Below are 12,086 nucleotides of genomic sequence, written 5' to 3' on the forward strand. Positions count from 1 at the left end.
TCACTCTACATTTATTGCCATGGCTTCTGCTACTGCCACTTCACTTTCACCCCTCCCTATGCCTTATGTTTTGGCATCCACCGTCTCTTCTTTCACTTTTAGAACAGTTTTTTGTCCCTCTGGTGCATATTTCTCTTTGACGGGGTCATGATTGAGTATGTGTGCTTAACCGCGGTGTTCCACTGTGAGGCCTGGGGCCGTGGGCTGGGTCTGTGTAGTCGGCCTATATGTAAATTTGCCTGTGTGGTCATTATTACGGCTTGGGGAGGGCAGCGTCGGGGAGTATTTACTGTCAATGTTAGGTCAAGCTAAGAGACTGGGGGAGTGTGAATGGAGTAGACATGTCCGTGTGTGTGTGAGAAGTTGTGGGTGGGTGGTAGCTGTTGGGTTGTTTTTTTGTGGGACAGAAGAGGAGTCAGTGAAAACAGAAACACCGATAAGAGCCTCCAGGGGCCATCTGCTTTTAATCAGTGTACACTCACACACACACAAACACGCATAGGCTGGTGTTCTCCATTATAGACGGCATCTTCTTACAAGCGCACCTCACTCCCCTCAGTACGGGACGGCTGGTAGGACTGGAGGCGATATCCAGGAGAGGACAGCTGTCTGCTCCTCCAGGCAATGTGCTGACACGATCCATTTCCAAATGCTGTCAGGTGTTTCTGCTTAGAGCCGTTCACGTGGAGCTAGAATCGAGATTTTTATAATTGTAGCCCACAGCGATATTTTGTTTTATGCATTTGACCCATTCTACAATGCCACAAGCTGTTCGGAGTAGTGTCCTTGAGATATGGAGTAGATGGAAAACTAGAAAGCACATAATTGCCCCTCCTGGTCTGGTCTGGGAATTGAACCAAAAACCATCTGACTATCTTGTCAGCAGCAACTATAAAATCATGATGTGCTTAGAATAATTATTTCAAATTAAATTGTTTTGGGGTATGTCGTGCCAAAACAACTTGCCAGCATGTGTTTTTCTTTCACCTAAAACATACAGTACCTAGAGTTGTGCTTTAAAGTAGTAAGTAACTTGTTTACCTTATTAAATCCTTTTCGTTGGCCCTCTAGAGGTAATACAGGTGTTGATGGGGCACCAGGGGGAGATGAAAGACCCCCGAAACATCCATGATTCCAATAATGGAATCAGGAAGAAGAAGCTAACAGGCTAACGAGCTAAGCTAACTGAGTCACTTAAACAGTATTGACAGCCAAGTTTGAGTGACAAAAATTGTTTATTTGGATGTACAGTAACCCTCTCTCCCTTTGTCTTTTCTGTCAGCGTAGTATTTACTCTCACGGACAATCAATGAGTGAAAAACAATGGCCGCTGGCTGCTCTGCGACGACAACACTAGGGGCCGCCATTGCTGTAGTACCTCCATGTAGCCACTAGTTTCCCATTGGAATGCATTGCGCTTTAGATGCGTTAAAACAGCTTTAAAGCCTGGTTTCTAATTTTCTTAAACTATCTGCAGCTAGATATTCCTCCTGTGATAATGCTGGGTTAGCTACAATTTTTACAAATTAGGTTTTCATAAAAAAAAGTAGAAATCTCGTAGTAATGAGGGTCAGACTGCAGCGTCAACTACACGTCACGCAAGGGCTGAGTCTACAGTAAAGATCCTGCACTTATGCCCTTTTTAGGAACATGTGTCGTCAGAGCTGGGGAGGAGGAGTCTGTAAATCCGCCATGATTTGCCCCTCAAGCCTAGTCATTGTGGCAAACGGGGAGGAGTGAGGAGATGACGTCTATTCTTTTTAACAGTCTATGGTAAAAAAAACAAACACATGCTACGATACCTGCAGTGGCGCTTATGGCCTCTAGGGGCATGAGTTACTTAGTACTGCTTTAAGCTTGGGAAGGACTGAATGTCAAAATTGTTTACTGCCTTTTGAAAGACATCCTCTTATGAGCAATTGATTCTTTAGATAGATTATGAAGACGTTATGAACTCATTAACTCAAACCTTGGAAATATTACATCTCATACTCATAATACTAATAAAACAAAGCTGCCACTCTTTTTTGTTTTAACTGCAATCCTGTTCATATTTGACACACAGGGATCTCATCTTATTCATTCTTCTTTCCAAAAGAGCAGTGCACCCTACCTTATTAAAAACTGCTCACTGATATCCTGCAATTATTTCTCTTCTTTATGGTTTTCCTGTTTTGAATTCACCACGGTAAATCATGTCTCTCTGTGTGCAGTGATTTGAATATTGATTTGGCCTGGGCTCTTTAGTTTTTACAATAGATGCCAATGTCTGTCTGTGTCCCTTTCCATAAAACAATTTTGGGACTAGCACAGAGTAGTGTCTGAGATCCTGTGGCTAGATTCACAAATCTACAATTTGGACCAACATAGAAACAGAACGCCACACTTGTATGTTGGTTTTTATTTATCCTTTGTAAATGATTCTTTACTTTTCTATTTAAAAGAAATCCAACGTTCTTCCTCCGTCTGATTCGCCTTAAACACCCTCTGGAGTAATTTCTCAGTAGGACTTCAGGTCACACAAATCCAATCTCCTCTCAAATATTAATTAAAATTCACCAGGAGTGCTTTTGTAATCAGTGAAAACAACAGCAACAGAATGCAAAATAAGCAGTTCTCAACAGGCTACACTAACCACTGTCTAGGGCTTACACCGTCACATGCACAAAGTAGCAAGTACATACTGTGATCCTTAAATCAACAGATGGAAGAGGAGCTATTTTTAATCGCTTATTTTGATTGTGGTAATAGTTGTTGACCTAGTAGTAGCAGCAGCGGCAGCAGTAACTTCTTTTTTAATAACTCAGTAGAACCAGACGTATCAGCAGCAGCAGTCATGGTAGAAGTAATTAAGAAGAAGTTAAAGTAACGAGAGAGAGCGATGGAGGGAGCTTGTATGTATGTGGCCTGAGTCGGTCAAGTCAAGTAATAGCATTTTTATTTTTATTGCACAATTATTACTCCTCCGATTGCAGTATAGTTTACCTTTTCTCCGTGCCCCCCTCACAGCTCCTGCTGCAGTGGTTGGTGTAACAGTGGGGCGTGTGTGAGCAGCGCCGGTCTGCACACTGTCATTATGTGATTAATTACCAGAGTTTCTCTTGGCTCTTATCAGTGTTGCTTCACCACGTTAAGGTCCTAAATTGGGTCCCAGTCCAGATAATGTGAATGGTCCTCTGTGTGTGTGTGCATGTGGTCTTGTCTTGTTGATGTTCCTTCAGGTATTTGAAAAGAAAACTATTTATCTTCAGGGGCTAATTGTTGGTCTAAGTGCCAGGGCTGTTTAAGTATTTAGAGCTAAGATTTATTATTACAGTCTGATGTACATAAAATACATGTTGAATAGGTGAAATATGCTTAAAAAGTGACTTCAATTCCACATAAATAATGTTGTTGAAATTCTCGATTACTACTACACAGTACTTCAACCGCGACCAAAAACATACGTTTTCCTTGTAAATCATCTTCCAAGTCCTCAAAATGTTATTTAAATTGAGATTTTTTCCTTTAGCATCATAGAACAACTTATACTTTTGCTTCCACTGCAAGTAACAATACTGAAAATGCTTGTGCTTTTATATTAAACCTCATTTGTATTATTCATTTAGGACCTGCGGCCGTATACAACCTTCGCTAAGAGCCGGTTAGTTTCACCGTCGCGCTCAAATTGAAACTATTTCAACAGTTTAGCATGCAGTTCTCCATGTAGACCCAGCCTTTACAAACATCCTCCTCATGATTCATGGCATTTAGGACCCGATTTATCAGCAGTTGCCCTTGAGCCACAGATTGTATCCATGTGAAATAAAATGGTGGTAGACTGAATCTCTTTTAGAGTGAATTGAGCAGTCATAGAAGTCTATACAAGAGACTTCTTTCACAAAGGCTAAACAAATGGTCATTCCTCGATTAAAGCACGCACACGGAGTAAACATGTGGTTCTCAAACACTGGCTGAGGGTAGAGGAACTTCTTCTGGATGTCATGATTGAGGTTAATTACACGGTTAGTGATGGTTTAGTTATTGTTCTTACCTGCATAAACTTGTCTCTGGTTTACTCTTAATTTGATTGGACTTTAGTTTAGTTAGGGCTGGGAAAAGAATGTGTTTGACTTAAAATCGAGTTGGTAAGTTTTTACAGTGATTGCCTTTTCTATTTTTCAAGGTTTGTCGATGAACTTTAACTAAAAACGATAAATATATATTCTAAATATTTAGCAGCAGTTGTTTTGTTTTAAATGGGGGGAAAAATCTAATCGTAAATCGAGTTTTTTTATACAATTTTTTGGGGGGAGGGAAAACGTCCAGCTCAAACTTTAGTCCAAGTTCTGAACTGGTTTAGCTCTGGATCTGATTTTAGTACAACCCTAATTTAGTCATTTATTTTTAGGGCGGCATGTTAGCACAAAGCTTAGCTCTGTAGCCTCAGGTTTGATTCTCTTTCATTTGAGACCTTTCCATGTGGAGTCTATACGTCCCGACATCTGCATAGGGTTTCTTCATGTCCTCTGGTTTCGCTTACCACTAAAAAACACTTAGGATTTTATTAATTGTCCATAAGATACCTCTATTCACTGTTGCTTGTTTGCACATCATCCTGTTCTTGTTTGATTGCACATTTTTTCCTGTTCCCCCTTGAGTGTTCCTTGAGAGCTGATGTAACAAGTCAACTTCTCTATTGTGAGCGCATTAAAGTCCCATCTTTTCTTATCTTCTCTTATTATGAGTCCCGGTAAGACTATCCTGTCTAAATGAAGGTCAAATAAAAATGAATAGAAAAAAAAATGTTTAATAACAAATGAAAGAACAGGAAAAGGACCATGGTACTCTTCTCATTCTTTTCATTCTTTGAAAACCTTTTATAAATCTAAAATCTTTAAGAACACCATGCTGGGTGTCAATTTTCTTCACATGACACAGAAATGACTTCTTCAGAGAGGGACGAGTACGATACGTTTTAAATGATTGATTTGAATACCTTGGTTCTTTTTCTCCTCTGTCATAAGTCTCTGTTCCCCAAACACCAAAGAGCACCTTCACCTTCGAGCAATGATCTTACTTAAACTTCCTGAGCACTTTGATAAATGAATCCCAGGTACAGTTTTGTTGAATTTCCCGAAAGTATTCATTCATCACCGAACCATTTATGATGCATTGAAAACTATATGAGTAAACAACTGAATCTTTCTCCCACAAAATGGCCGTGTCTATAAAACTAACAAGCCTGTTTGGCTTATAATGGCCTCAGTGAGAACATGTATAATGCGCCCTCACAAAGTAATAGATATGAAACATTGCACACGCGGGCTTCATCATTTACCAACGCGGATGTTTAGAGAGAATTGCTTTGTTTTATCTGCAGATGTGGCCTTGCCTGCCCCCACGGCTGCCGGTGTCTCCTAACATTGGAATTAGCGCTTCTATGACTATTACTTCCTTTAACTTTGATGTCTGCATAGGTCTCATCCTCGGAGCTTGTGTTAAACTACAAAAAAGATCACAGCCGGCCTGTACTTAGACTGAGCAAAGTATAAGTAGGGTATTTACAAGATCTGTTGATTGGGCTGTTCCTATCCAGGGGCAAAACAGCAAACCATCTGCCTCCCACATTGTTGCCGTAGTAGTTGAGGTCGTTGTGGTTTTTCCTGCTGCAACATGTGATATTAGAAATATTAAGTGAAGCCTGGGACAAGTTTTGGTATAAGCAGAGTATTTAGGAGATGCTCAATTGGCAGAACTTTTATTACATTATGCTTCTCTTGACATAAACCTTTTAACGCACGCTTGGTTTTTGTGTTAAAGGAACAGGCCACCGTTTTTCCATACTGAGATAATGTTCTTACCTTAGCTTAGACGAGTTGATGCGTACCTGTCTGGTCTTTGTATGCTTGCTATACAAAACCATTAAACTTGAAACTTGAAACTTGAAATTGTGGAACAGTTTGGTAGCTTCTCCACTTTGAAGCTATACCTATGCTAGGAGAGGCTAAATGCATGCAATTAACAACAAAGACAGTTACGCATCAACTCATCTAAGCTAAGGCAAGAACATTATTTCAGTATGTAAAAACGGTGGCCTATTTCTTTAAAGAAGAACTGAGCAACTTGTTTACCATAATAAATCGGTCGGAGTCACCAATAGACACTACTGGAATCACGAAGAAGAAGCTAACAGGCTAACGGGCAAAGCTAACTGTGGGCTAGCGCCATCTAAACAGTATTTACAGCCAAGTTTGAGTGAAAAAAATGTATCTCCATTGTGATATTGGATGTACAATATTCTGTCAGCGTAGTATTTACTCTCACGGACAATTAATGAGTAAAAAACGCAACATGCTACGACACCTGCAGTGGCGCTCATGGCCTCTAGGGGCATGAGTTACTTAGTTCTGCTTTAAATTCAAGATGAACTTTCCTTTTGGCATTTCACTTCTAAGTTTGAGTGATTCGGTTTAGGCTTGGGAGGGGTCACCTGCTACTGTATTTAGCACCAGAATAACACGTGTGTTTTGCAAGATTATAGGATGAAATGATGGCCATATTTTCTTGTCTTGAACAGATGTGCGAGCTGCCTGAGCACCAGGTGGAAGTGTTACTGGGACCTGGAGAACCACCTCTGCGTCGCCAGTAAGGATGAGTCAAAGCACAACCTGCTGGAGGTGAGAAATTCTCGGATATCTTTGGTAAATGGCAGACGCTTTGAGGATCTCGTCATATTAAGAGTCTTAGACATAATCCATACAAGGCCAGTGCTTGCTGTAAGGATCTTAGTCCTTTACGAGTCAGGAAAATGTTGCTCAGTGGTGTGGAAAGTGGATTCCTGAACTTCTTACTGCATTTTTCAACCCAATCTAGAACTTCATTTTTATACTGTCATGCTTTTTGCTTTTTGTGTTTAACCCCCACTTCAACCGAGCACATTTTCTCCAGTTCGGCTTTAAACAAATCTACAAAGTATAGCCTATAGGCCAGACGCAATTTTTTGGTTGCAATTTTTAAGTGTTTTTGACGTGTTTTAGTATTTTTTTTTGTCACGTTTTGATCACCTTTTTTGTGGCTTTCTTGTTGATTTTTCATCGCTGCTTTTGTCATGTTTTTGTCAATGTCAATGTTACTTATATCATATGGCACATTTAAAAACAGTGTCACCTGCCCAAAGCTGTTGTACAACAAAGATTATTAAAGTGCAATTCGTGAGTAAAAACAGTCACACGATATACAACATGAATCAATAATAATATGAGAGACCTGCTCAGCTTGTGTTGAAGGCCAGAGCAAAACGATGGGTCTTCAACAAAGGCTTGAAAACAAACCGGGCCATTTTAACATTTAACAGGGGGCTGTTCCAGAGCCTCGGAGCCGCTACGGCAAAAGCCCGGTCTCCTCTGGTTTTCAGCTTTGATTTTGGCACATTTTGGAAGCGTTTTGGCTCTGTTCTCATCTTTTTAAATCGCTTTTTTTTTGTCCTGTTTTTCATCACTCTTTCGTCGTGTGTTTTTGTCGCTTTTTTGAATTGTGTTATTGTTGCTTTTGTCACTCTTTTGCCACTTTTTTGCTTTTAGATTTGAGTCATGCCAAACTGGATACAATGTGCTCTGTTAATGTGGGTATTGAGAGGTTAAATAAATAAATAAACTACTTTATTTAGTTTTTTCTTCCAGGTTTAATACTAGCCACACTAGGTTTATGCATACCGTATTTCTTAAACTCACTAGTAGCAGTTGTGATAGAAGTAGTGGTGGCCTCCTCAAGACGTTCGTCTGAGTACAATGTAGACAGTAGCATGAGTAGTAGTTGCTGAAAAAGTTTATTTGTAGTGCACAAGAAGAAGATAAAATCAACCCATAAAATATCAACATAAAAATGAATTCATTACAGTGGAATGAGAATGAGAGGCAAATCTTATTAGTTGTCGGGTAGAAATAGCAGAAGCAGAACAATACACAGTGGTAGTAGTGGTGGCAATACTATGGTAATTTTGCAAGTTTTAGCACATTTACTCTAGAATTGGTTTTGCCTAACTACAGTAAAGCCATCAATGGAGTTTTATTCTGTGTCGAGTGTATCTTTTTTTAAGCTCTTTCTCTTGACCTCCTCTTGAGTCGCTCTGTTAAACGCTTTGGTTTTTTGAAATCTCAGCATGTGGAAGATTACTCTCCCTGTGTTGCTATTTTTGCCCAGGAATTATTACTCAACTGTCAGGACTTGTTTGTTGCCAGGAAATAAATACACCCAGTTATTGTCTGCCGCGCTTTTGTTTTAACTGGTGAGGCTGCGGAGAGGGGATTATGGAGAGGCTTGCGTGTGTGGACATAAAGCCTAATTAGCAGTGAACCAGTCCGTAAATTTTAAGGCAAACAGAACATTGTAAAAGTCCTGGCACGGCGACTGTTTATTGAGAAACAATGTTAACTGGCCTCTATTGGATTTGAGAAAACTTAACAAAATCTTATTTTGACAAGCACGGCAACCAAATGGGTCATAATTTGTAATTTATAGCATTCATCATCTGACTAATCATCCAGTTGAGAACCACTGTGGATAATAGGGAGACAAAAACAATGCCTGTATGAGCTTATAGGAAAGAAAAAGTTTATTAAGTGCTGAGACGTTCAATACAGGGAGTTGTAGCTGAGATTTGCTACATGGCTTTATTTTAACCTCTTAACCCCCACCTGAACTGAGCACATGTTCTCCAGTTTGTCTTTACCCAAATTTAAAAGCTTCTTGAAAAAAAGCATCAATATGGTGACGAAACGAGGATGAAAATACAACAAAAAAGTGACAAAAGAGCGACAAAAACACAATAAACAAGCGACAAAAACACAATTAAAAAGTGGTGAAAAAACACACGAAAAAGAGCCACAAAAAATGGCGAAAAACGAAAAAGCAACAATAACACAATGAAAAAGCACAACGATAATATATGACAAAAAAGTGTCAAAAAGCAAGGAAAAAGTAACAAAAAAAGACGAAAACGCGTCAAAAATGTGACAAGGAAACAAAATTTTCTTTTGTAGTTCTTAGCTTTCAAATGAGGCGTTTACATAGGCTGTAAGCTCCTGTCAAGAAGCTTTTACATTTGGGTAAAGCTGAACCGGAGAAAATGCGCTCGAACTCAGCACATTTTCTCTGGTTTGTCTTTACCCAAATGTAAAAGCTTCTTGAAAAAAGCATCAAAATAGTGACCAAAAAATTAGACAAAACTAGGATAAAAGTGCAACAAAAAAACATTAAAAAAGCAACATAAAACGTGACAAATAAATGACAAAAAAAAGTAAAAAAAAAGTGACAACACGGCAACAACGCAAGGAAAAAGATCAGTGTAGATCAGTTTTGTTGGTCTTAGCTTTCAAATGAAACGTTACACTGGTCTGGCGCTCTCCAGTCAAGAAGCTTTCGATTTTGGTAAAGCCAGACTGGAGGAAATGTGCTTGGTTAAGGTGGTTAAGAGGGTTATATACTACACAGCATCGTATCCATTGAAGTTAGGTCTAGCTCATTGTGGGATTATAAATGGCTCTCCGGGAGGTACTTCTTGATTGGTCTTTTTCTATTTGTGGAGGACTTGTGATGTTAACGTATCACAGTCAAATCATTTGGAGCAAAAGAGCAGCGTCACTCACACAGTCAGACCTCCAGCGCCTTAAAGTCAAAATCCTCTGCTGTCAGCCGGACAATAAAAACTCCACAGGAACTCTGCGGTCTGACGTCTCACAAGACCTAAAATAAACGCTTTCGTCACAAGCTCGTGCCAGGACTTTCACACTGGTCTGTTTTCTTTACAGCGTAGTTCAGTGCTAATTACACTTTACGTCAACACACAAGCATCTCCTTAATCCAATCCTAAATGCTCTTAGGTAGAGACCCAGTGGAACAAGTCTGTTTATTTCCTTTTCCCTCCTCTGTATGATATGGCTTTTTGAATTAACTTCTTGACTTAAATCCTCATGTGTTACATCATACGTGGGGGCAACAACAAAAAAGACTAAGTTGTGTTTTCAATTTCTTCAAAATATGAGCTAGGTGTAATGTAGGTCAGTGTGGGATGGCGAGGAAAAGGATGAGGCGTGTTCTCGTCTGCTGGAACCATCAGTGTCCGGCGCGGTTTGTTTTTCTAGTCCTTCATCGCATCTCTATTTGAAGCTATTGTTGTTTCGCTATGAGCCAGAAATCACTGTCTCATTTCCTGCTGCTTTAGATAAACAGGACAGGTATTTTGGGGTTTGCGGATGTGAGTGAGTCCATTGTTTTCTTAAGTGCTTTATGGGGCTGGTTCTCAAAAAGTGGGATGGATAACACTGAAGGAACACAGTAGATGGACTTTTTACTCCTTTAGTCATGGCTAAACCAGGTCTAGGAATGTGCAGATCTGTTTTGGTACTTACATGGAGTTTTTGTTAACAAGAACATTTTTTTACATTACCAACTTAGGCTTATATCAAAATACAGCTATATTAGTGAAGAACCTTTTACTCTACATTTCTAACACACAGTGATCAAGATAATAGTCTATTCCTATTCAAATGTGCAGTGCTTTTCAGCTATTGCCTTTTTCAAATGTCAAAACTCTGTACTGACATTGGTCACGTTAAAACCCATGTCAGGTGACCTCGACTTGGAATCTTTGACCCTGGTACTGTGTAGAAGAATACTCACTGTTTTTTTCCTGTCCACAGGATGCTGATTTGTGTCCCAGTTTGGAGGCCACAGATGTAACACCATCTCCTTCAGGCTTGTCCCAGGACTTCACCTTGTTCCTGAGCAATGTGGAGGAGGTATGGCAGACAGGACCACAGCGACACACTTGGAAATGCTCCAAAAGACATGTTGTGAAAATGATTGGAATAAAACCCCAGCATATGGTGTGTTTGCTTCAAGCTGCGTTAAACACAGATGGATTCTTTGGGGTCAGTAAATGAGCATGGCTGAGGGCTGGCTGCTGTGATGAGCCATATGAACCCAAACAAGTCCAATTTTAAATAACAAAATATGTCTTCAAAATGTTAATTTACCTTGTCATCACTGCTTTTTATCTCAATAACGCGGTGTAAAAGATTTGAAGTGCAGTCCATCAGCATCGAAGACTTTACTTGTCAGCCAGAACATTACTCACAACTGTTTCACAGTAATTCAATAAGAGCTTGAATAAGTGCTTTCAGAAGAAGGCGTGGCTTCTCATGTATCTGAAACTATGAAACAGCATCTTCTGCTTCTGAACAAGTCAGCACCCAAGACTAATTCTCAATTTATACAAGTATCTATCTATCTATCTATCTATCTATCTATCTATCTATCTATCTATCTATCTATCTATCTATCTATCTATCTATCTATCTATCTATCTATCTATCTATCTATCTATCTATCTATCTATCTATCTATCTATCTATCTATATATCTATCTATCTATCTATCTATCTATCTATCTATCTATCTATCTATCTATCTATCTATCTATCTATCTATCTATCTATCTATCTATCTATCTATCTATCTATCTATCTCTCTATCTGTCTGTCTGTCTGTCTGTCTGTCTGTCTGTCTGTCTGTCTGTCTGATATTTCTATTCTATTTCCTCTGATATTTGTGTAAATATTTTTATCTGTGCAAAGGTTTTCGTGATGTTGAATGAATCTTTTGCTAAAATGGGGCCAAACATCTCGCGAATGCATAAGCGTTTTTTTAATTTGCTTTCATTGCGGTGGATTCTAAGTGGCCACATTGGTCAGGCGCAACACGCCAGAGGCACGTGCTTTTACAACATAGAATAATCCTATTTTATGAAGCGCACGTCAGGCGTTGGGAGCTGTTCCATTAAAAAAATATAGTAAATATGCTTTTAATTTGTAAAAGTGGTGGTGTAGTGTTTTAATGTTTGAAATAATTCAGACTGTGGTGAGCTATGGATTACCGTATTATGGATTATGAATGACCAGATACAAGCCCGTTCAGTTACTTATTTTCACTGCAGATGTGTTAGAAAACAGAGCCAGTGTGTCCTCCCTCATGTCTCCATGACAGTTATAAGGAAGCTCCCACACATAAACGACGTGTGGCCCTGGCCTAAAATATTGAGTCAGTTC

At 39.4% G+C, this 12,086-nt stretch overlaps 1 protein-coding gene across 1 annotated transcript in view; it reads left to right on the forward strand.

Annotated features, from left to right (window-relative positions):
* Positions 1-12,086, forward strand: part of plxnd1 (plexin D1) — a 124,696-nt gene that overhangs the window by 30,814 nt on the left and 81,796 nt on the right. The window contains exons 8-9 of the mRNA XM_079557741.1: positions 6,560-6,659; positions 10,680-10,778. Of these exons, the coding sequence (XP_079413867.1) occupies positions 6,560-6,659; positions 10,680-10,778 (199 nt within the window). The remainder of the gene's footprint in view (positions 1-6,559; positions 6,660-10,679; positions 10,779-12,086) is intronic.

This window comes from Gobius niger (genome assembly GCF_951799975.1).
Source record: "Gobius niger genome assembly, chromosome: 6".
NCBI classification, from domain to species: domain Eukaryota; kingdom Metazoa; phylum Chordata; class Actinopteri; order Gobiiformes; family Gobiidae; genus Gobius; species Gobius niger.